A 25,287-nucleotide genomic window follows, 5' to 3' on the forward strand; every position below is an offset into this window, starting at 1 on the left:
CTTTTTGTCATTTATATAAATGATTTGGGTGTGAGCATAAGAGGTATAGTTAGTAAGTTTGCTGATGACACCAAAATTGGAGGTGTAGTGGACAGCGGAGAAGGTTACCTTAGGTTACAACAGGATCTTGATCAGATGGGCCAATGGGCTGAGAAGTGGCAGATGGAGTTTAATTCAGATAAATGCGAGGTGCTGCATTTTGGGAAAGCAAATCTTAGCAGGGCTTATACACTTAATGGTAAGGTCCTCGAGAGTGTTGCTGAACAAAGAGACCTTAGAGTGCAAGTTCGTAGCTTCTTGAAAGTAGAGTTGCAGGTAGATAGGATAGTGAAGAAGGCATTTGGTATGTTTTTTTTATTAGTCAGAGTATTGAGTACAGGAATTGGGAGGTCATGTTGCGGCTGTACAGGACATTGGGTTAGGCCACTGTTGGAATATTGCGTGCAATTCTGGTCTCCTTCCTATTGGAAAGAGGTTGTGAAACTTGAAAAGGTTCAGAAAAGATTTACAAGGATGTTGCCAGAGTTGGAGGATTTGAGCTACAGGGAGAGGCAGAACAGGTTGGGGCTGTTTTCCCTGGAGCGTTGGAGGCTGAGGGATGACCTTATAGAGGTTTACAAAATTATGAGGGGCATGGATAGGATAAATAGACAAAGTCTTTTCCCTGGTGGGGGAGTCCAGAATTAGAGGGCATAGATTTAGGGTGAGAGGGGAAAGATAAGGGGCAACTTGTTCACGCAGAGGGTGGTATGTGTATGGAATGAGCTGCCAGAGGATGTGGTGGAGGCTAGTACAATTGCAACATTTAAAAAACATTTGGATGGGTATATGAATAGGAAGGGTTTGGAGGGATATGGGTCGGGTGCTAGCAGGTGGGACTAGATTGGGTTGGGATATCTGGTCGGCGTGGACAGGTTGGACCGAAGGGTCTGTTTCCATGCTGTACATCTCCATGACTCTATAACTCTATGATTCCCACCTTGCTCGGGTCTCCTCCATCAATGCATAAATCCTCTCTCGGAGTTTTACAAACTCTGAGACCAAGCTTGCCTCTGGAGATAAGTCCCCTGGGGCGGCTGCAGACACATCTGTTGCTGCGGGGGGAGGGGCGGGGGGCTGGGGGTCCCTGTGTGTTGTGGGTTCCATGCTCCTTTGCCTTTAGTCATGTTAGAGTGCGCCAAGCTACTCAAGTTTGGTGGAAAATGGCTATAGCGGCCAGGAAAAAAATATTTTTAGCTCCTTAAGAGGTGAAGGGAGGGTAGGTGCCCCACTTTGTCTGGGTTCTGGGCAGAGCTTAGCAAACCCGGACCTACTGGGTCAGCGCCATCTTGAATCGCCCAAGTTCAATCAATTAATCAATTACTGAAATTGAAAACCAGTCTCAGTAATGGTGGCCATGAAATCATCAATTGCTTGAGCAAGATTTATAACGCAAAGATCCTTCAAGGGAAGAAGTCTAACTTAGATAGAATTCCAGACCCCACAGGAAAGTGGCTCGCTTTTAACTGCTCAATAAACAGTGGACAAAGGGCCAAAGGGCAATGAGGAATGGGGAAAAAATGCTGGCCTTGTCAGAGGCGCCCACAATCCCATGAAAAAAATCCAAAATAAATCAATGCAGACCTCCCTGCCCACCCCTCGCACTCCCCCCACCCCCCTAATATTTGCCGAAAGGTTGAATGGAAACAAACAGTGGTTAAAGTTTGGGCTAAATAATGAGAGGATGGAAGAACTCCCAGCTGTGAATGTGAATTCCTGGAATTCCACAGTTTGTAAGTTGCCTGAAATCCTGTCTCCGATGTTTACATTGGCACTGCTTCATGGAACACTCTCATCAGTGATGCTGCGAGAGTAGTCTAGGAGAAAAGTGGTTGTAGGCTGAGGTTTATAAATGATCTGGATGGAGGTTTTGTGGCACAATTTAGAAATTTGAAGGTAACATGAAGCATTGTTTTCAGGCTGGTCTTGATGTGTAGGGAGGCAGACTTCATGACTGGCAAATTGTGTTTCGTTTGGAATGGTGCAGTATTATGCACATTGTCGTTGTAAATGTTCAACATTTAGGGAAAAAAATCACAAAATCCTGAAAAATATGAAGATTCATGCATGTCCTAATTTATAAATCTCTAAAAGTAAATGGCATGAATTGATAGTGTAAATACGATGATGAATGTGCCCATTATAATATTAATTATAATACTATGATACTTTTTCCTTGTCTAAGATCTTGGCTTCATGTGAAATACATGTTTAGTTTTTGATATGTCACAAGGTAAATGATATTAAAACTTTGGAAAGGGAGAAAACTGATTCGCAGGAAAAGAAATCCTTATTAGCAAGTTAGGCTAAAAGAGTTGGGAGCTGAAAATGTGTTGCTGGAAAAGCGCAGCAGGTCAGGCAGCATCCAAGGAGCAGGAGAATTGACGTTTCGGGCATGAGCCCTTCTTCAGGAATCCGTAGCAGGTCAGGTAGCATCCAAGGAGCAGGAGAATTGACATCTTGGGCATGAGCGCTTTTCCAGCAACACATTTTCAGCTCTGATCTCCAGCATCTGCAGTCCTCACTTTCTCCTAAAAGAGTTGGGACTCTACATTTCAGTGAAGTGTAGATTTACAACTGTTCTAATTGAAGCTTAGGAGATAATGAAGGGAATAGATGGTGTTTCACTTTGTATTAATTAAATGCTCTATTTAAAAGCTCTCGAGGTTGGTCTCCCACATTCTACACACCATGGACGTGAGGTGATCTAACACTCTGCTGCTCATGAGCTAGTGCCATTCTGCTATCACCTGCCCCATGCAGGTTGATCAATATTACCTCACATTCAAGCAACATTTTAATTTTAAAGTTCTCATTTCTGTTTTCAAATCTATCCATCGCCTTGGAGTGCCCATTTCTGAAATCATCTCCTATTTCAGAACCCTGTTCTCTTTCTATTCTGGCTTTTTGTGCATCTTCAAATTTAACTGCAGCGGTACTTCCTGCTCCTCGGATGCTGCCTGACCTGCTGTGCTTTTCCAGCAACACTAATCTTGACTGTATTTTCAGTTGCCTAGGCCCCGACCTCTGGAATTCAGCCTCCGTCCCTCTACGCTCCTAAACCTTACTTTCATGCTTTAAGAAATTCCTTAAAACCCAACTCTTTGACCAAGATTTTGATTATCTTACCTAAAATCTCCTTATAAAGCTTGATAAAGCTCCTGTAAAATGTATTGGGACATTTTATCATTTATAACTGCTATTATAAATATAGCTTGTTATTGGAAATAGGTTAGGGACAACCAATGGTCACAATTTTCAGGTGTGCATGCTAGGTATAGGGTGGATTTTGGGAGGAGGATCGTTTCACTGTGTATATTGGACCAGAGGAACAGAGAGCTGGTTGGAACAGCCAACACAGTAAATTCCTAGAAGCAAGAGCTAGACTCATTTCTTGCCTCTTGCAAATGGGATATGCTATGAGGAATTCATGATCTGTGTGATCTCCTGGACTGGTTGCGATCAACGTGGCAAAGAAGGAATCAATCAGAGAAAAATTCCTTGGATTATTTCCATCCAATTGTGTTTATAACTGCTTTATTCTTGCTTCTCTCACAGAAAAGAAGCAGAGGCAGTGGAGTCTACTTATTGAGAAGGTATCAGTAGTTTTTGAAGGGATAGATCTGATAGACCAGGGAGCGTTTTGTTCATCATTGTCCATATAAGACGTGACTAAAGATCTCAATGCTTATCTCTCAATGTTTTTAGAGGTCTCTAAATCTTTTGCAGAATTTGTCTTTTGTCATGGGAAAAAAATTCTTTGTAATGAGAAGTACATCTGTTTAGATTAAATGTCAAATGCTTTCCAGTATGATGTTCCAAGCTTCACAAGCATTATGTAACAATAGAGCAATAATTCATTTTCACAGGGTAGTGCTCATCAGTCATAGAGTCATAGAGATGTACAGCATGGAAACAGACCCTTCGGTCCAACCCATCCATGCTGACCAGATATCCCAACCACAGAGCATTGTGGTGTGAGGAAAATAAGACAAAGTGATGGACTCTGTTTCAATTTTTGCTGTTCAAACGACAGTCACCTAGAATATTATCTTGTCTCATCCCCCAATTATTCTAGTTTCTGCAAAGCCATTCTCTGTGTGGTTTTGGCTTTCATCTAGATGTTTCATTTGTTGAAAAAAAAGTATTTTTGTTTCTAGTTTATCCTAGTCAAGATTTCTGTGAATCTGCTTTACGAGGAACTGAACTCAAGCTAAGTCCATTCATACCTTCAGATCCTTCTCTTCATCAAAGTTGTTCAGGTGTTGAAAAGCATTCGTGAAAATCTCAAGGGCCTTGGCATGAAATATCATCTCGATGGTCACAAAGTTTGAGAAAATAGCCTGTCAACAAAACGAAAGAAAATGGTCCAACTTGTACAAAGTGAATCATAACATAGTGAACAGGCCCAATAATGTCTGTTCTTCCTCAGGCAGCTGAGGAAATTTGGCATGATGGCAAACACCCTTGCCAACTTTTATAGGTGCGCCATCGAGAGCATTCTGTCTGGATATATCATGACCAGATATGGCAACTGTACCATTCAAGATCGGAGACGGTTACAGAGAGTGGTGAACTTGGCCCGGACAATCACAAAGGCCAACCTCCCATCTATAGAATCCATCTACCAGACCCACTGTCAAGGAAAGGCCACCAGTATTCTTAAAGATCTGTGGCTCATTGATTAGCACTGCTGCCTCACAGCACCAGGGTTCAAGGATTGATTCCAGCCTCAGGCGATTCTCTGTGTGGAGGTTGCACATTCTCCCCGTGTCTGTGTGAGTTTCCTCCGGGTGCTCCGGTTTCCTCCCACAGTCCAAAGATGTGCAGGTTAGATGAATTGCCCATGCTAAATTGCCCGTAGTGTTAGGTGCATTAGTCAGATGGGAAATGGGTCTGGGTGGGTTACTCTTTGGAGGGTCGGTGTGAACTGATTGGATCGAAGGGCCTGTTTCCACACTGTAGGGAATCTAGTCTAATCTAATCTCACCCTGGCAATGTTTTTCTACAACCTCTACCATCGGTGGGAAGGTTCAGAAGCCTGAACACACTCACCAGCTGATTTTGTAATAGCTTCTACCCTACTGTTGTTGGAATGTTGAATGGACTCACAAACTCTTAATATTCGCCTGTACCTGTGTTTTACTTTCACCGCTGTTTACCTATTATTTAGTAGCTGTGCTACTTAACTATGTGATCTGCCTGTATTGCCCACAAGACAAAGCTTTTCATTGTGTCTCGGTACATGTGACAATAAATTCAATAAATTCAATTCAATTCATTCATTCAGTTCTAGATGACTGCTCAGATACCCTCTGGTGCTGTCACAAGACTCCTGTTCTCCTTTGAGAATTGAAGGAGCTGGCACTGCTCCTACAGGCAAACCTATGTGCAGGGTCAACACCAGTGAAGCACCATTAACATTAAGATTGAAAAGAGAGCTGGTAATTTAGCAAAGACCGAAATATCACAGAATGAAGGGCAACTGAGGGAGGAGAGAGGTTTTCTGGTTTGAGATTGTCATAAGGATTGGATTCAAGTAACAGCCTTTAGAACTTTGGAACATTGGTGCAGGAGTAGGCTATTCAGGCAGTCGTGAGTGCGGCACAGTGGTTAGCACTGCTGCCTCACAGCGCCAGAGACCCGGGTTCAATTCCTGCCTCAGGCGACTAACTGTGTGGAGTTTGCACGTCCTCCCCATGTCTGCGTGGGTTTCCTCTGGGTGCTCCGTTTTCCTCCCACAGTCCAAAGATGTGCAAATCAGGTGAATTGGCCATGCTAAAATTGCCCGTAATGTTAGGTAAGGGGTAAATGTAGGGCTATGGGTTGGTTGCACTTCGGCAGGGCGGTGTGGACTTGTTGGGCCGAAGGGCCTTTTTCCACACTGTAAGTAATCTAAATCTAAACTATTCAGTATTTTCATTGTTGATTGAATACTTTAATGCTTTTTACTGACCTCCACCCTATAACCCTGTGGGCCACTGATAATCAGAAATCTATCAACCTCTACATTAAATATACTCAAAGACCAAGCTTCATCAGCCTTCTGTGACCAGAACACCATGAGACATAGAAGCAGTAGTAGGCCATTCAGCCCATCAAGTCTGCTCTGCCATTCAATGATGTCATGGTTGATCTGATCATTCTCAACTCCACTTCCCTGCTTTTTCCCAAATAGCCCTTGATTTCCTTAAAATCTGTCTATCTCAATCTTGAATACATTAAACAACCCAGACTTAAAAGCACTCTGTGGTAAAGAATTATACAGATTAATTATCCTTTGAAAAAAAGAAATTCCTCCTCATCTCTGTCTTAAATGTACGACACCTTATTCTGAAATTATGCCCGCTGGTCCTAGAGTCACCACAAGGGGAAATGATCTTTCCACATTTACCCTCTCAAGTCCTCTGTGAATTTTGTATGTTACAATAAATGGCATGTGTTGGAGAATTCTAAAGTTCACAACCGTCTGAATGAAAAGATTTTTCCTATTTTGAATCTAAACCGCGTTCCCCTTATTTTTAAATTGTCCCCTCTGATTCTGGACTCCCCAATCATCTACCCTGTCTATCTCTATTGTAGGTTTCAATGAGATCACCTATCATCCCTCCAAACTCTGGAGTTTGCCCAACCTTTGTTCATAGGCAGTCCTGCCATTCCAGGGAAAGGTCTGGTGACCCTTAATTGCACTTTCACTTTGTGAAAGGCTTTGGATGTAAGAATAATCTGAGGCAAGGAATAGTCTGAAAGGAAGTTAGGAAATTGAACCGTTATTAATGAATAATCAAATCTTCATACCTTAATGTCCTTCAGTTTTTGCTGCTGAAATTTGAGAATGATCTCCTCCAGCTGATGTGTGGTGTGATTGACATCAACTGAAGCCTTCTGCACATTGGCTTCAGCCTAAGGAAGGAAACCAATGTTCACGTTCAGAAAGCCACGTTAACGTGGAGCAAGCGAACAACCCTGTGCAGATTCACTTTGGCAAGAAATGTACACAGCACTCCGAGGGACAATACTCAAAAGGAAGCACATCTTATACTGAAATTAAATCAGCTAAACTTTACATTTCTTAAAAGCATTCTTTTTCAAATAATTGTGCATCTAGAGTACAGTCTGTCTTCTATTATGTGCTGAAACTGGATCGTGTACTGTCTCTGAAGCTATTTCCAATAAAATGCACCAGGAAATAGAAAGGTATGTGAAGGAGAAATGAGCCTGAGGGCAGTGTTGCTAATTTTTTGTTAATGGTCACAAGTAAAACCTTTGCTTCCTCAAGACTCATATTCAAGACAGCTGCTCCATGGAAAACCCAAACTCTACTCACAGTTACAGCTCTGGGCAATACAATCAGTCAATGTGGAATAAAAATGGACCTGCATTATTGTGCAATATTTTGAGTCTTTAATTTTGCTTAAACCCTTACTTTGGACATTATGAAAGATGTTTGAGAGATTGCATAAGCTAACCATTGTGCTTCTGTAATCTCTCAAACATCTTTCATAATGTCCAAAGAGATAAACTCACTCTGCTTAACAAAATAGCACTTCAAACATTAAGAAAGCACACCACTGAATCCCTCAGAGGGTTAAAAGATGTAACACAGTCTTTTTCATGAATCTTCAATGGAAGTGCTTGCCCAACAAATTAAAGTTCATGGATAGGCCTAAGACTCTGTGGTGGGAGATGCTCTATGTCTTAGCAAAAATGGCACTGGAGACCTGAATGTAGCAGTTCCATTTCTGAGCTTGGTCCCTACTATTTTCACATGGTGGGAGGGGGGTAAAGGCAGCAAGTTATCGTTTGCATACCTACGATTCACACATCGGCAATGATACAAGTTACAGGTCAGCTGCTATCAGTGAGATCTGATTTTCACTAGTGGGAAATCCAGAACATGACTTATGTGTTTTATACCTATTAGGAGAATTTTTAAACTTAGTGGAAGTCTTTGGTGCAGTATGGTATCCTGCCAAAGTACACTTTGGGGTTGTTAAAACTAGACATGATGTGCATGGAAAGTGGAAAAACCTATTGGAGCTGACAGAAACATTGGAGTTGTAAAGATTATTGACAAAGGGAGCTATCAATAGACTGTCAAGCTGTCAATGTCTTTAAATTCCTTGTCCATTAAATATTTGAAAAGAAAACAGTAATGCTAAAGGTGAAGGTGGCTACTATTGTGATGGTAGCCTGATAATTACAGGATTTGGTAATTATAGGGATTAGTGCAGAATGAATGGTTTCACAATCAATCATTGTCACCCTGGGCTGCCTGTCAATTCACACTTTGGTTAACAGTTCCAAGTGCTCATAAAATCTTTGAGTATAAATACAAGTGTTCAAATGCTTGTTTATTATATGGGAGTAATGGAGTTTATTTTTAATGGAATTTTTATCAATGACAGTGTACTTTTTAATACTGAGTTCCTCAATCGACGCTGAAAAACTCTATTTAATCTCTTAATTCCTGATGTCTGTTTATGGATGGGCTGGCATTGAGGGTGTCAAAGTGGTTTTTGTGGTGATGCTGATTGCCATGGGTTGGCATGAGCTGCTATCATTTGGCAACATAGCTGTAGGGAACTGGAGTAAGCATGGGATGATATGAATAATATAAAGGGCCACTCAGAGAGGGGGTATGGGGTTCATATGGTGTCATGGGTTGGCATTGTTTGGGCATGAGAAGTTTATGGCAACATGAAGGGTTGAGCATTTAGGCAGGAGGGCTTTACTCTGCTTTATTTGTTTATCATAGCTTCGACAGAGTGCCAGAGCAGCAACGTTTTAGTCAGACTGCCCCTGTACCCAGCTGGCCCAATGAGTGCCTCTGAACTCGATCCAGGCAATGGCTACATCTCATATTTTCACCGGCTGTCACACAAAAATCTCAACTTACTTTTTTCTTGGAAGTCATAAACTGTCCCAACCCTGTTCTCTAGATGTGGGAGTGAAAATAGAAGCCAGTGTACCCTGTGCAAATCTAATCTTAAGAATGGATTATCTGGCCGTGGTCTTATTGCTGTTTGTGACCTTGCTGTGTACAAATTGGCTGTAGCCTTCAGTACAAATATCTAATTCTTGGTCCATGTTATTCAGAATATATTTTCAGTTTTAAGATGAGAAGAGAGAGAGAGCTATAAAGCAACAGGTTTTACTTAACTGGAGGCATGATGGCTACTCTCCCTGCAAAGAAATGTAGTCTGGAGAGAGAGTTCTGGTTTTAGGCAGTAACTAACTTTAAAGTATTCAGGAAACCCTGAAAAGCTATAAACTCATTTATATTATCAGATTAAAAAATAATTAGCACATGGAAGATAATTAATCTAAAGGTCAGCCCAGAGCAGGCTACATCTTCATGTCTGTGGGTGGAGTTAGGAAGGATTTTTGATTTCATTTTAATCTATGCACTTGCTGATATTTTTGGTTGTAATTTGGACTTGATGTAGTTTGCAGCTCAACGAGAGAAGTAACAGCCAGCTATACCTGCGCTGTAAGCAGGGTGGCACGGTGGCACAGTGGTTAGCACTGCTGCCTCACAGCGCCAGAGACCTGGGTTCAATTCCTGCCTCAGGCGACTGACTGTGTGGAGTTTGCACATTCTCTCCGTGTCTGCGTGGGTTTCCTCCGGGTGCTCCGGTTTCCTCCCACACTCCAAAGATGTGCAGGTCAGGTGAATTGGCCATTGTAAATTGCCTGTAGTGTTAGGTAAAGGGGTAAATGTAGGGATATGGGTGGGTTGTGCTTCGGCGGGGCGGTGTGGACTTGTTGGGCCGAAGGGCCTGTTTCCACACTGTAAGTAATCTAATCTAATCTTTATTGAGCTTGCGGAATGTGAATGAGGTTTACTCTCAGATTGAATCCTGTGAGGGCACAGAATCTAAAAAACTTATCTAGGTTGAAGCTAGTGGGAGAAGCCATCAAATAAAAAAAAAGTAACAAGTAGATTCACTTGGAAATATTGGAATAGTAACCAATGGACTAAAGCATCCACAGTCAAGGGAGGGCAAATGAAGGTCGTATCTTTGACAATTGCTGGAGTTGTGGAAAATTCTCCAGAAGACTGCAGGGTGGTCCTTATGGAAGTGAGTGACCTTGAGTTTGATGTGTCTGAGAAGAGAATTCTTGGAGGAAGCAGAAAGTAAACCTGAGGTGCATAACATGAATAATTCTAAAGTTAAAAATCACACACCACCTGGTTAGAGTCCAACAGGTTTAATTGGAAGCACTAGCTTTCGGAGCGCTGCTCCTTCATCAGGTGGTTGTGGAGTACACAATTGCAAGAAACAGAATTTATAGCAAAGTTTACAGTGTGATGTATCTGAAATTATAATTGAAAAATACCTTGAGTGTTTGTTAAGTTTCTCATCTGTTAGAATGACCATGTTAGTTTCACTTCTTTCATATGTAAATTGCAAAACTATTTTTTTAAAGTTACATTCTCAAGTGAGAATGTGGTTCTCACTTGAGAAAAATGAATTTGCGACTGGTGTGTGACTTTTAACTTTGTACACCCCAGTCCAACACCAGCATCTCCATATCATAATTCTAAAGCATCTTGTTAAGTTAATCGTGATTGTTTTGTTTAATACAACAAATATTGTTTCATTAACAAAAAGTGAAATTTTGAGGTGGAGTTCTGTTGGTTAGATCAAAGTATTTCATATATTTTTAAGTGTTTACATTCTCTAACAGGATTGTAATAACTTTTCATACATTACAATGGTGACTGTAATTCAAAACTATGCTTATTGGCTGTGACATTTGAGCCTTCTTAAGTTTGTGAAAGATGGTATATAAATGCAAATACTTCCTACACTTTTCTTTACATATGTATTACATGCGGGAAGCATGCCATGTAAATATTGCACTTACTCTCTGCAACACCTCCCCTGCAAGCACTTCATACTGATCATCAACTTCACCATTTGAGATCTGCCAGTGCATGCACATATAAATGAACCACAGCAACACAGACTTGATGAAGGTGATGCATCTGACATTTAACTCACCTCTGCCAAAGCAGACTGCAGCAATCAGTCAGAAGACACGTTTCTCATTTACTGAAAGGAAAACTCCAGGAAGACAAACCACATTGCATTTCCATTAATTACTTTGTTGGCATATTGACAAATACGAAGCACTTGGAAAAGCAACATCATACCATTTTCATGAAGAAGGTGAATGTAGTGTTGGTTGATAATTGGTCATCATTTAGATTTATTGACAATGCTTTTTGAGGTAATCCTGCATCAGTGTTGTATTATTACAGAACTTATCACTTGAGGTGCAATATAAAGCATGCACCATCCCTATAAACCTACAGCCTAACCTCAGCTGATTTCTACTGATCAATGGGCTTGTAAATCAAGAACTGTTTATGCTGAGGCCTTCAGTTACTTTCTACAACTAGGACCTAAACTTTGAGGGTTTATCAAGAACTTCATACCTGTTTGAAATCTGAGTTCCAACAGAACTCTGAAGTTGTGTGGTTCTTGCTTGGCTGTTTTTAAATTGAAATGGACTAATTGGCCAAGAGCTGAACATGGTGCTCCAATGGTGACGCCATATTGCCTTCAAGGAATGGGAATTGCCTGTCTGCCAACAACATCAAGGGTAGATGGCCATTATTTTGGAGGCTGTTGCTGCCTTGCCAATTCGAGCAGGCAGAGCCTTGAAAGGAGTTGAATGAAATGGTCAGTACGCTTGCAGAGTGAGGCAAGGAGCAGCATTCCTGCCGGTGCCAGTTAACACCACACATTCCTCTCAAAACCACATCCAAAGGATGGACTGGGTCCTGCAGTGAATCTGACAATTATGCACTGATCGGCATAGGACGGTTCAAGGTAGCCAGGAGTTCTGAAAATGTCAATTCGTTCTGGACAGGCTCCATCACCAGCAACTTAAGGGGATAAACAGCTATTCACTGGAGGCAGCTGCATTCCCTGCTCCCTCCCCACCTCCAGCATATTAAAAATTCATAATTCTCATAGACACCACAGTGACTCAGTGGTTAGCACTGCTGCCTCACAGTACCAGGGATATGGGTTCATTTCTACCCTTGGGCAACTATCTGCATTGAATTTGCACATTCTCCCCATGTCTGTGTGGGTTACATCTGAGTGCTCTGGTTTCCTCCCACTGTCCAAAGATGTGCAAGGTAGGTGGATTGGCCATGCTAAATTGCTCATTGTATCCAGGGGTGCGTAGGTTAGGTAGACTAGATGAAGGGCTTTTGCCCGAAACGTCGATTTTGAAGTACTTGGATGCTGCCTAAACTGCTGTGCTCTTCCAGCACCACTAATCCAGAATCTGGTTTCCAGCATCTGCAGTCATTGTTTTTACCGAGTTGATTTTAACCCTACTGCGAATCCTCTTGCAAGGATGCCTGCCTTGAAGAAGTTTTCCTCCTCTCTCTACAAGAATCTCAGGGAGTCCCTCTCCCACTGCAACTCCCAGGTCATTTCCTCTGCCCTGAAGCTCTTCAACCATGTCGTGAAACCCTTTATTCCTGATGAAGGGCTTTTGCCCGAAACGTCGATTTCGAAGCTACTTGGATGCTGCCTGAACTGCTGTGCTCTTCCAGCACCACTAATCCAGAATCTGGTTTCCAGCATCTGCAGTCATTGTTTTTACCGAGATAGCTGTGGGCAATGCAGAGTTACAGAGATGGGGTGAGTCTTGGTGGGATGGTCATTAGTGAATCAATGTGGACTTGTTGGGCCAAATGGCTGTTTTCACAATTTAGGGATTATACATTGACATTACAATAATCAGAGCCTGCTGCATGAGGGGGAGTTTTAAAATTTCAGATACAAATTTAAAAACCACATACCAGTGACTGGAAAGATCAGTTAAGGAAAAAAAAAGCTTAAATGATGAGACAACATTTCTAATTTCATTCCCAAAGATAATTCCAACATTTCTGGGCCTGTACACAATATAGAGAGCTTTATCTAAATGTACAATGTAATCTATTCCATCCTACCATTCTTTCATAACATACAATAAAAAGAAAATGAAACTGATATGAGATCTGACTGTACTTGAGGACTATTTGAGGTGAATCCTGACACAATGGATGCAGTCAGCAGGATATCCAAGTTTGTAAAACTGCTGTCTAATCTCCTTGATCTAATCTTCTTTGCAGAAGTGACATCTCAGGATATTAGACTTCCAAAAGGCATTGAATAAGGTTTGACATGATGGATTAGTAATTAGCTTCAAAGTTTTAATAACTCAGGTAAAACTTGGCAATGGATAAGAAAAAGAGAGAACAGTGGGTCCAGTTTTTCAGGATATATTGAAGATTATGAGGAAGTAATGAGTGAGGTTCCCCAGGGTGAGCTATGTTGGGATCTCGACAGTTTCAATTTCAATCCAATGGCCTGGTTGTGAAAATCAGCACAAGATGGGTAAAAATCGATTAACTCTGAAATCAGAAAGCTGTGTTAAGCTACATGAGCAAGCGAGCACAAGCTAAGAAAAGGTATAGAAACAATACTGGGAAATTTCTTGACAATAGTCAATGATCAATACTTGAATTGAGTCCCTGGAAGAGTATCAGAGTCTTAGAAACTTTTAAATCACAATCAAGTGCAACACTTGGCAGGGGAGGAATTGTTGAAGAATTAATCAGAACAGGTTAAATTATCTTTCTCATACAGAAATGATGATTGATCATTGAAGTGAGCTAATGTGAATAATGCAACGTGAACTGATAATTAATTAAATCCCATCCTGAGAGAAGAGCAAGAAAAGTTATCAAGGAGTAAGCTATTCAGGAGAGCTTGACTAATTGGAGGGGGAGGTGAATGTCTAGTGCCATTATTACTAGACTATTAACCCAGAGATCCAGGTAATGTTCTGCGGACCTGGGTTCAAATTCCACTACGGCAGATGGTGAAGTTTGAATTCAATAAAAATTCTGAATTAAGAGTCTAATGATGACCATGAAATGATTGTCAGACAAACCCATCTGGTTCACTTATTTTTTTTTTGGGAAGAGAACTGCCACCCTTACCTGGTCTGGTCTACATGTGACTCCAGATCCACAGCAATAGGTTGACTCTTAACAGCCCCCCAGGAAATAAATTCCGATCTAGCCAGTGATAACCATACTCTGTAAATTAATAAAAGTAAAGCTTTTTTTGCATCTTGATCTGTATAGAGTTGTATGGGAATACTTGGTAGCAGAAAGTGGTTGCTTGTGAGCTTTTGAAATGCCAAGCAGAACCCTGAGATGTGAATAGTTTTATGTGACCTCTTACAGAGGTGCTGACTCGAAAGAGCTTATCTGAATAGGGAGATGGAGGTATCCAGGTCTTGAGCACCATCTGTTAAGAACCTTATAATTGGTTATTGTGCTGAAACCAGCTCCCATTCCTCTACGTACAGTAAAGCTTCCACTCATGATCTTACATCAGGCATGTTTGAAAATTAAGGTTATGATTATCTAGTAAACATAGTGTCCTATTCTTATCTCAAATTAAAATCCATGTGATTGAGGCATCTTACCTAATTCTAAATGCCATCAGCACACATCTATCTCCACTGGAGAATTTGCTGCTTTGGAAAGCAACAATTATAAGAATACGAAATTCATCTTTCAAACAGGTGAACCATGTCTTTATGGCAAGAAAATCTTTCCTACGATGAAGAGACCAAACCTACACATGGTACTCTCTGTGCAGTCTGACCACACTCCTATAAAATTGAAGCAAGGTATCATTTCTCCTGTACTCACCTCCTCTTGCAGTAAAGGCTATTCTTCCTATTAGCTTGCTGCACCTGCATATTAGTCTTTGGTAACTTATCGGCAAGGACACCTAGGTCCCTTTATACATTAACACTTTCCAACTTCTTACTTTGCATACCTGTTCTCTCTCCAAAGTGGATAAACTCACTAGATGGACTAGCCATGGTAAAAATGGAGTTATGGGGATAGAGTGGGTCTGGTTGGATGCTCTTTGGATAGTCAGTGTGGACACAATGGGCTGAATAGCCTCTTCCCAGTCTGTAGGGATTCTATGACGTCCAATGTACTGATCCCTTCCTTTATTTATGAGTACAATTCCACCTCCTTTTGCTTTTTGTCTGCCTTTCCTAATTACCAAATATCCTAGCATGCTAATTTCCTAGTCCTTGTCCTGGTCACCACATTGCTGTGTTTCTGTAATGGCAATTAGATCATACCAATGTATCTGTAACTCTGCCTTTAGATCAAATACCTTGTGAATACTGTAGGCATTAGAGTCCCCTTCACTTCCTCTTTGTGACATCATTCCACCTTTGAAGCGTACTCTCAATGCTTAATTTTCTTCCCCTGTCTTCTAGTCTCCCTAGGATCTTTTCAACTTCCTGTCACCAATTTTACTACATTCTTTCCTTCAATTTTGGGTTACCTCTCAGATTCCCATCCTCCTGACAAGCTAGTTTAAACTCACCTTAGTCATCAAATGGGCAAGACTCTGATTAAAGGTTGGAACTAAAGCAGCTTAGGATGGAGACTTCCTCTGCCTAATCATCCTGTATATATTGGCAGAAATACCTTGAGGTCTCAAGAATCTGAAGAATGGATGAACATTTACTAAAACAATCTCTCAATTGCTCAGAAGATCATAATATGACAAATGGTAACTAATTTCGTGTTAAATTGCTCCTTTACCAATTTAATATTCTATTGCTTGCTCCAGGCTTTAGCAGTGGGTTAAAGCGAGCAATAGGTCAGCAAGAGAAGAATATATTATTGAAGTCACTGGTAATGGATGTATTGTAAAAGTTTTTTTCCAAAATATCTTAGCAGATATTTCTGTCTGTGTTTGTACATAGTACATGATGGTATAAGCAGTAATATAACTGATCATAATTAATTATGATGTAATCACATTATAGATTAATACAAATATAAGAGCTTTAAATCCTAGTGATTAATATGTACTAATCATAATCAGTATTTACATAAATATTAAAGGTGCTTATGCCTATTTTGCATATTCTTCTAAATTTGACTTGAAACCTTATTTGATAGTTACAGGCCCTATTACAGCCATTATGTGCATTTGAAAAGTTGTATAAATGATTAATTTTTTATTTCTTTAAAGTCTCCACCCTCAAGAGCAGAACTTTGGGAAAGGATACAATCCCTTGCCTGTCCAAAGGATTTCTCTGCTTCAACTTTTGCAGGTTTTCAAGTTCTTTAATTTCACGGTTGCGGACGCTATTAAATTTCTTGATGTCTGCCTTGATTTCAGAGTGGAAGGATAAACCAAACTAACATAATGTTTTCTATGGCAAGAAAATGTGTAAAATTCTATACACCAGTATACTAATAAAGTTAATGTCAATTTTATTTTGTGACAGGCACTCCAATTCTTTTGTACAAATTAACCATTGCTTAGTGATACAGAATTTGAGCTATCGTTGAAGAGAGACATTATTGTCAAAACAAGAACACCAAATTTCAAATGAGCACAACAATTTATAATCAAGGGCACGTCAACTCTCATTAGCTGAGTCATTGCCATCAGGAAAGCAATGGTGAACTATGGGTATTAACCCATTGGCAAGTAGGGGATCCACCATGGTGGGAGTATGAAAAGCAAACATTTGCATGTTGGTGGGTTTCTGGAGTTGGGGAATGTACATTAATGGGCAGCATTTAGAGTATTCAGTGCCTGACTGAGGGACCCAATACCTAGATGGATATCTCACTGAAAACCAGCACCCAGTCTGAACTGCTGACCTCCTCCCTCACAGGCTTAACCCTGCAAAATCCCTTCTGCCATCACGCATCCACACCTGGATCTCTCCTGCATCCAAGGCCTCTGCTGAGTGCAGCACCGATAGTAGCCACCACTTCACCACTGGCGCTGCTGAGTACAGAAGAGCTCTTGGTCTCTGACCTTCCTGCTCTCAGGATCATTGGTCTCGGGTTATGGCACTCTCCTGATCTGTAAAGTGGCTGAATGGCACAATCTGTGGTAAGCCTTGCTGAGACAAGGCATCACAGGGCCCTTGTTAACTGAAACCCCTGTTGCCTCAATGTCACTCCACCCCGTTACCCCATGTTCTCCACAGCATGCTTTCTCGAATCTACCCTACCAAAACGCTTAAAGATGTGACATATTGCAATGAAATACCCTCTCTTCCATCTACATTTGAAGAAACTGAATCCCCCTCTTTATCTGGAGTCTCAACCACCATCCCCGCATCCCTATTTTGCTTAGCAACTTTATTTGGGGGCTTGGTAATCTTTCTTTCAACTACCAGTTCTAAATGAATGATTTTCACCAAAAATGATCAACCCGCCTTTCTCATTTGCAGGCAGTGATTGAATTTCTCTATACAGGCATTTCATTTGGAATTTCAGCCAGTGTTTGTAGTGTGTCCTCTCCCTTTTGTTTGCCACTGCCTCCTTCCACCACCTCCCTGCCTCCCCCACCATCTGGTGTTTTATCCACACTTGTTTTGTATCTTCCAGCCAAGTGGCAAAACCGTCTGAATCACAGATGTTGCCACAGTATCAGTCCACATCAAAACTTGGATGAGTCGAAACAATTCCCCAGTAATAGTTACCAGTCATTTCTGCTTAACAGGAACAGGCTGTGACAGTTGTGCTCTTGTACTATACTGGCCAGAATCATATCTTGAAACCTCTGGAGTATTTCACTCATCCTAAACCATAGTGCCTGCATCCTAACTTGACCCAAGTCCCAGTCACTTCTTTGTCTGGTACCCAGTCTAGCAAAGACTCGATTGTTAGAAATCTCAGAGCAGGGGCAGAGCGTGATGTGTGACTATTTCTTCTCGCGTTTGATCATTAATAAACTCAATCCTTTATGACTAAAGAGAGTCTCCTTTTAAAACACAGCTGCATTTGGATCTGGGACAAATGTATTGACCAGCAATGGGATCTTTATTAAGTTAATCTTGTGGTGATCAATTGAACTTGGCGGGTGAATAAAGAAAGGGAGCTACTCCATCTGTCTTCACTTCACCCAAGAGTTTAACAGATTAGAACCATAATAAATTTGGGAACCTCACCCAGAGGCCAGTTGGATCTTTTCTCCTCGAACTCTGTCCTCTTAAATATTCCTCCACTTCAAGGTTGGTGGCCATATCTTTAGCTGCCTGGGCTCTAAGCTTTAAAATTTCCACGCTAAACCTCTTTACTTCTCCACATCTCCCTCTTTCTGTCTTCCTCATTAAACACTGCTTAAAATCTTTCTGCTGTTCTGATATCTCTCTGTGTAGCTCAGTGGTGATTCCCATTTATCATGCTCCGTGAAGCACCTCGGATTGTTTGTCTTATAGTAAAGGCACTATCTAAATGCAAGTGGTTGTTTAGTTGGGCATTTGCCACATGCATGGAAAAGAACATGGCTTTTGATTCTTTGGAAACGTTATTGCAGAAGATTAACAAACAATGTAAAGTTAAATACCCGCTTGGATTTTGTCAGGGGACCATAAGCCTTTAGTGGTGCAATAACCTTGGCATCCAGTCTCTCCACCTGAAACAATTTGGGGAGGAAGGCAAACTGAAGTTATTTCAATGGCCAATCTTGTCAAGACATTTCTGCAACAAATTGTGAAGCTGTAGCAGCGAACTGTGACTTATAACTAATAGAAACATAATTTTGCTATAGGGCTAATTCCCTCTTGTGTTAATTAACTTCCATCTTGTGGTAATCACCTCTTGTCACTGTTCTCTACAGGCTCCCTGAACACCTCATTTTTCCGAGGTGTAGGAAATCTCAACCCAGTAATCAGTGAAAGCCAATTACAATGATTACTATTGGACAGTTACCAAATGCTGGCAAAATCCTCGTGGAAAAATAAAATTAAGATTTTATTTTTCCCTCATTCTCCCTAGCATTCAACCTATGTTATGTTTGGGTAATGATTATGTTACAAGACTCATAATCAAGAGTATAAATCCCACTATGATTTGCGGGAGATCTGTTAGTAATGGTTGTTTGGAAGGTTTGATTATTTGTGTCAAATGCTTGTTTCATTTCAAGATGTATTTTAATTTGTTAAATGAATTTGATTTTTAACCAGTTTCCTGGAGCAATACACTGTAGATGTGATTAGGGATAAAGCTGCCTTAGAACTGGTATTGCGCCGTGAAATCATAATAGTGATCATAATACCTTTGAATTCCACGTTATGTTTCAAAGTGACATGCTCCAGTCACAGACAGGGATAATAAACTTAAAGAAAGCTAATTTCATAGGCACAAGGGGAGAAGTTCCAAGAAATTTGTGGGAAGCTAAGGAAGTGATTGCTGGGCCTTTTGCTGAGATAGTCACGGGTGAGGTGCCAGAAGACTGGAGGGTGGCTAATGTGATGCCATTATTTAAGAAAAGTGGTAAGGACGAGCCAGGAAACTGTAGACTGGTGAACCTGACATCAGTGGTGGGTAAATTGTTTAAGGGGGCTCTGAGGGAGAGGATTTACATGTATTTGGAAAGAAAGGACTGATTAGGGATAGTCAACATGGCTTTAAGCGTGGAAAATCATGTCTCACTAACTAGATTGAGTTCTTCGAAGAAGGGGCAAATAAGATTGATGAAGGCAGAGCGTTGGATGTTGTCTATATGAACTTCTGTAAGGTGATCAACAAGGTTTTGCATGGTAGACTGGTTAGGAAGATTAGGTCACATGGAATCCAGGCACAGCTAGCCATTTAGATACAAAATGTGGGCAGCACAGTGGCACAGTGGTTAGCACTGCTGCCTCACAGACCCAGAGACCCAGGTTCAAATCCCGCCTCAGGCGACTGACTGTGTGGAGTTTCCACATTCTCCCTGTGTCTGCGTGGGTTTCCTCTGGGTGCTCCGGTTTCCTCCCACAGTCCAAAAATGTGCAGGTCAGGTGAATCGGCCATGCTAAATTGCCTGTAGTGTTAGGTAAGGGGTAAATGTAGGGGAATGGGTCTGGATGGGTTGCGCTTCGGTGGGTCGGTATGGACTTGTTGAGCCTAAGGGCCTGTTTCCACACTATAAGTAATCTAATCTAAAAAATTGGCTTGAAGTTAAGAAAGAGAGGGGTGATGGGGGAGGGTTGTTTTTCAGACTGGAGGCCTATGACCAGTGGTGTGCCCCAAGGATCAATGCTGTATCCACTACTTTTTGTCACTTATATAAATGATTGGGACGTGAATGTAGGAGGAATTTTAGTAAGTTTGCAGATGATGCCAAAATTGGAGGTGTAGTGATCAGTGAAGAAGATTATCTCAGAGAACAATGGGATCTTGTTCTCTGAGATAAGTGGCAGATGGAGATTAATTTAGATAAATATGAGGTGCTGCATTTTGGTAAGGCAAATCAAGGCAGGAATTATACACTTAAAGATAACATCCTAGGGAGTGCTGTCAAACATAGAGACCTTGGGGCGAAGGTTCAAAGTTCCTTGAAGGTAGAGTCGCAGGTAGATAGGATAGTGAAGAAGGTGTTTAGTATGCATGCTTTTATTGGTCAGTGCATTGACAGTAGGAGTTGGGGAGGGGGGTCATGTTGCACCTGTACAGGACATTGGTGAGGCCACTTTTAGAATACTGCATTGAATTCTGGTCTCCCTGGTATAGGAAAGATGTTGTTAATCTTAAAATGGTGCAGAAAAGGTTCACAAGGATGTTGCTGGAGTTGGAGGTTTGAGTTACAGCAAGAGACTGAATAGGCTGAGGCTAATTTTCCTGGAGCATTGGAGGCTGAGGGGTAACCTTATGGAGGTTTATAAAATCATGAAGGGCATGGAAAGGATGAATAGCCAAGGTTTCTTACCCCAGGGCAGGGGAGTCCAAAACCAGAAGGCGTGAATTTAAGGTGAGAGAGGAAATATTTAAAAGGGAACTAAGGGTCAACTTTTTCACACAAAGGGTAGTGCATGTATGGAAGGAGCTGCCAGAGGAAGCGGTGGAGGCTGGTACAATTACAATATTTAAAAGGCATCTGGATGTGTACATTAATAACAAGGGTTTAGAGGGATATGGGCCAAATGCTGGCAAATGGGACTAGCTTAGTTTAGGAAATCTGTTTGGCATGGATAAGTTGGACTGAATGATGTGCTTCAGTGCTGTACATGACCATGACTGTGTCAAAAATTAATTGTTTAAATAGGCTCAAGGTATGGTGGTATGAACAGTGTTCAACGTTCAAAGAAGTTGGGAGGTCACGTTGCGACTGTACAGGACATTGGTTAGGCCACTTTTGGAATACTACATGCAATTCTGGTCTCCCTGCTATAGGAAGGACGTTGTGAAATTTAAAAGGGTTCAGAAAAGATTTTCAAGGATGTTGCTGGCATTGGAGGATTTGAACTACAGGGAGAGGCTGAATAGGCTGAGGCTATTTTCTCTAGAGCATCAGAGCCTGAGGGGTGACATTTTGGAGGTGTATAAGATCATGGGGGGGCATGAATAGAATAAATAGACAAGGGCTTTTCCCTGGGGTGGGGGAGTCCAGAACTAAAAGGCATAGGTTTAAGGTGAGAGGGGAAATATTTAAAAGGGACATAAGGGGCAACAGTTTCAATCAGAGGATGGTGCGTGTATGGAATTAACTGTCAGAGGAAGTGGTGGAGGCTGGTGTAATGAGTAAAAGCAATGACTGCAGATGCTGGAAACCAGATTCTGGATTAGAGTGGTGCTGGAAAAGCACAGCAGTTCAAGCAGTATCCGAGGAGCAGGAAAATCGCCCTTCATCAGAAATACAGGCAGACTGGCTGAAGGGTGGAGAGATAAATGAGAGGAGGGTGGGGGTGGGGGGAAAGTAGCATAGAGTACAATAGGTGAGTGGGGGAGGGGATGAAGGTGATTGGTCAGGGAGGAGGGTGGGGGAAGGTAGCAAAGAGTACAATGGGTGACTGGGGGTAGGATGAAGCTGATGGGTTAGAGAGGAGGGTGGAGTGGATAGGTGGAAAGGAAGATAGGCTGGTAGGACAAGTCATGGGGACAGTGCTGAGCTGGAAGTTTGGAACTGGGTTGAGATGGAGGAAGGGGAAGTGAGGAAACTAGTGAAGTCCACGTTGATGCCCTGGCGTAGAAGTGTTCCGAGGCGGAAGATGAGGCGTTGGGTGGTGAGGGAGCAGCGGTGAAGGAGGCCCAGGACTTCCATGTCCTCGGCTGGTTGAGAGGGGGAGTTGAAATGTTGGGCCACGGGGTTGTGTGGTTGATTGGTGCGGGTGCCCCGGAGATGTTCCCTAAAGCTCTCTGCTAGGAGGCGTCCAGTCTTGCCAATGTAGAGGAGACCACATCGGGAGCAACGGATACAATAAATGATATTGGTATATGAATAGGAAGGGTTTAGAAGGATAAGGGCCAAATGCAGGCAAATGTGACTAGATTAATTTAGGATATCTGGTCAGCAAGGACAAGTTTCCATGCTGTACGGTTCTATGACTTTATGACTCTAAACAAATTAAAATGTTCAACAGAAATATGTTCATGAAAAATGGGAGGGTTCAAAAGTCTCCTGGTGTCAAAGTTTGGAATTGTATCTAGGGATTTATAAATAAAGCAATGTCATTACTACATTCCACATCTGTAATGCTCTGAATAGCTCACCATCAATGGAATTCTCATAGATGGAAACTGAGATATATTCTTTTGGAATTGAAGCCCAGTTGCTTTCAGAGCTATCTATCAAATGCACAACAAGTGGGTCAGACACTAAAAGAGAAAAGAGAGGCAGCAGCATTGACCTTTACCAAAATTTCAGGTCACAGCTGAACCATTAACCATGAGCCATTCAGCTAAAAGTTTCAACACTGGTTGCTTTCTATTCTCCTATTTTCAAAGAGAAAAAGGAAGAAGAGCTTAAGTTCTCTTATACTGAATGAGAGATTGATTTGCCCCCCTTGCATTAGGCAATGTTCCAAATAAGATTGTAAACACTTTCAATCCAAGGTGACTGTATTGGTCTCACGTACTGAGCATCAACTAAGATTGATTATAAATGTTTCCAGTCCTGAAAGTATTTCTTTTATTTAAATTGGAATGAATGCTCGTCAAGCTTGGCAAAACTTGGATAATTCACTCTCATTTGTACTTTTTTCTCCTTTGGTCAGTAAGAGTTGAAAATAGTTGATCTGGGAATTTGATGAGGCCTTTTATTATGGTTATTCTCCCAAACTGGGGAAAATGAAAATTTGGTCAGATCAGCAATGTGAGATTTATTTATTTGGAAATTGTTTGAAGCATGGGTATTAAGCTTTATATTGCCTCCAGGTGACTGCACAACCCGCACAATTACAGAAGAACTGAACACTCATTGCTTTTAACTTGAATAAACTTTATCATGCAGTGGAATGCCAACATTTCCCCACACCGCACATACCTCAGTTCAGCTGAGCTGTTCATGGTCATTTTAGATGTGCTGAGTACTACCTACCTCCACAGAATGAAGGTTAAAAAGTTACAATTAACGTCTCCGAGGATAGTCCTGTACAGCTCCTGGTCAGTATTCTTGCAGCAACATTGCTATTACAGCCCTAAATACAAAATGTCTACAAACGTAATTACTTTAAGAGTGTGAATAGCAGACATTATTATGTCAATAATTCAAAATAACATCACCACGATTCCAGTAAGCAATAATGTGTGCCAGTGATAAGCTAACTCATATTCCTTTGCCTCAGTGAGGCTTCTGTGTATATATGTATGAAACGATCACACTTTAACCAGCTCCTTGGGCATAGACATCTCCATTAAATTTACTACCTCTGCCTGACGGTAGTCCTGAATCTTTGACAACTCCTCTCCAAGGTCCTTGAGGCACCTTCGTAACTCTGGATTCTCGGTGTTTGCAAAGTCCATAATCTGTCTTACCAGCATGTCAACCTTGTCTCTCAGCCTTGCATTCTTGCGTGTGTAGGAAGCCAGGAGCATGCAGAACTGGCCGAGATACTTTTCTGCATTGTTCACCGTCCCTTCCATGATCTTGACCTGAGCATCCCTTTTCAAAATAAAGATTAGGAGATGAAAGTAGGCTGTGCTGAGGGTCACAATTATAGATAATATTGTGAGAAATTGAGGCCCAGGAAAAATGAGTTAGGAGTGAGCGGATCTTTGGAATAGTAACCCAGGCAATTCAGAACACAGCTTGAGGAATGATGTTGGACTGGGTCCAAGTAATTTCTGTCTAAAACACATTGATGTCATAGAGTCATAGAGATATACATCACAGAAACAGACCCTTCAGTCCAATTTGTCCATGCCGACCACAAATCCTAAATTATTCTAGTCCCATTTGCCCGCATTTGGCCCGTATGCCTCCAAGTCCTTCCTATTCATATACCCAGCCAGATGCCTTTTAAATGTTATAATTGTACCAGCCTCCACCACTTCCTCTGCCAGCTCATTCCATACTCACATCACCCTCTGCGTGAAAATGTAGCCCCTCAGGTCCCTTTTAAATCCTTCCCCCCTCACCTTAAACCTCTGCCCTCTAGTTTTGGACTAGACCTCGACTATTTATCCTTTCTATGCTTCTTATGATTTTATAAATCTCTATGAGGTCACCCCATCAGCCTCCGACCCTCCAGGGAAAACTGCTCCAGCTTATTCAACCTTGCCTTTTAGCTCTCCAACTGTAGCAACATCCTTGTAAATCTTTTCTGAACCCTTTCAAGTTTGACAACATTGTTTCTATAGGAGGATCCGTCTAAAGTCACAGCAATCGTCAACCTTCCCTACTCGGGAAATTTCAAATTCAGCCAATTCTTCAGCCTTTTGTTCATTTCTCGTTGCTCATTTGTTAGATGTTCAGATGGCTTGTTACATTCAGTGGACCAAATCTCAGTTATCGAAGACTGCCTTCCACATATAGTGGAGTAAACACTTTCCACTCCCTGACTTCTGTTCACTTTTATTAACAGGCCTGCCTCGTTCTGCCACAAAACTGTAGCAACTGTCAACTTGTTTTTGTTTACGGATGACCTTTGAAGAAGACATTGAATCCTCGCAACTTTTTCCACATCTTCCATATCACCCCCGCCCAAAAAGTGTGAGGCTCAACAAATTTGCGACTGACGTATTTCTAAGCTTCACCCTGTTGTAAGTCAAATCTTCATATTCACAGGCACCCAACTAAGTGGGACACTATTTTAATCTCACGGGGATCACTGCTGAAGTAAAATTTTTTAGCAAATGCCCACGTACAGTCGGATGCCTCTTGCTGTTTTGAATGTTTCGCCTGAGATTTAAATGACTGAGAGGGTCGGGACAGAAGGATGGGAGCTACCAGC

At 41.6% G+C, this 25,287-nt stretch overlaps 1 protein-coding gene across 1 annotated transcript in view; it reads right to left on the bottom strand.

Annotated features, from left to right (window-relative positions):
* The window catches only part of LOC140496305 (CBY1-interacting BAR domain-containing protein 2-like), a 61,965-nt gene that overhangs the window by 20,243 nt on the left and 16,435 nt on the right, over positions 1-25,287 (bottom strand). The window contains exons 2-7 of the mRNA XM_072595889.1: positions 23,762-23,996; positions 18,483-18,551; positions 16,180-16,281; positions 12,875-12,880; positions 6,838-6,942; positions 4,269-4,382 (exon numbers count right to left, since the gene is read on the bottom strand). Of these exons, the coding sequence (XP_072451990.1) occupies positions 4,269-4,382; positions 6,838-6,942; positions 12,875-12,880; positions 16,180-16,281; positions 18,483-18,551; positions 23,762-23,996 (631 nt within the window). The remainder of the gene's footprint in view (positions 1-4,268; positions 4,383-6,837; positions 6,943-12,874; positions 12,881-16,179; positions 16,282-18,482; positions 18,552-23,761; positions 23,997-25,287) is intronic.

The sequence above is a fragment of the Chiloscyllium punctatum genome, chromosome 26 (genome assembly GCF_047496795.1).
Source record: "Chiloscyllium punctatum isolate Juve2018m chromosome 26, sChiPun1.3, whole genome shotgun sequence".
In the NCBI taxonomy this organism is placed as follows: Eukaryota; Metazoa; Chordata; class Chondrichthyes; order Orectolobiformes; family Hemiscylliidae; genus Chiloscyllium; species Chiloscyllium punctatum.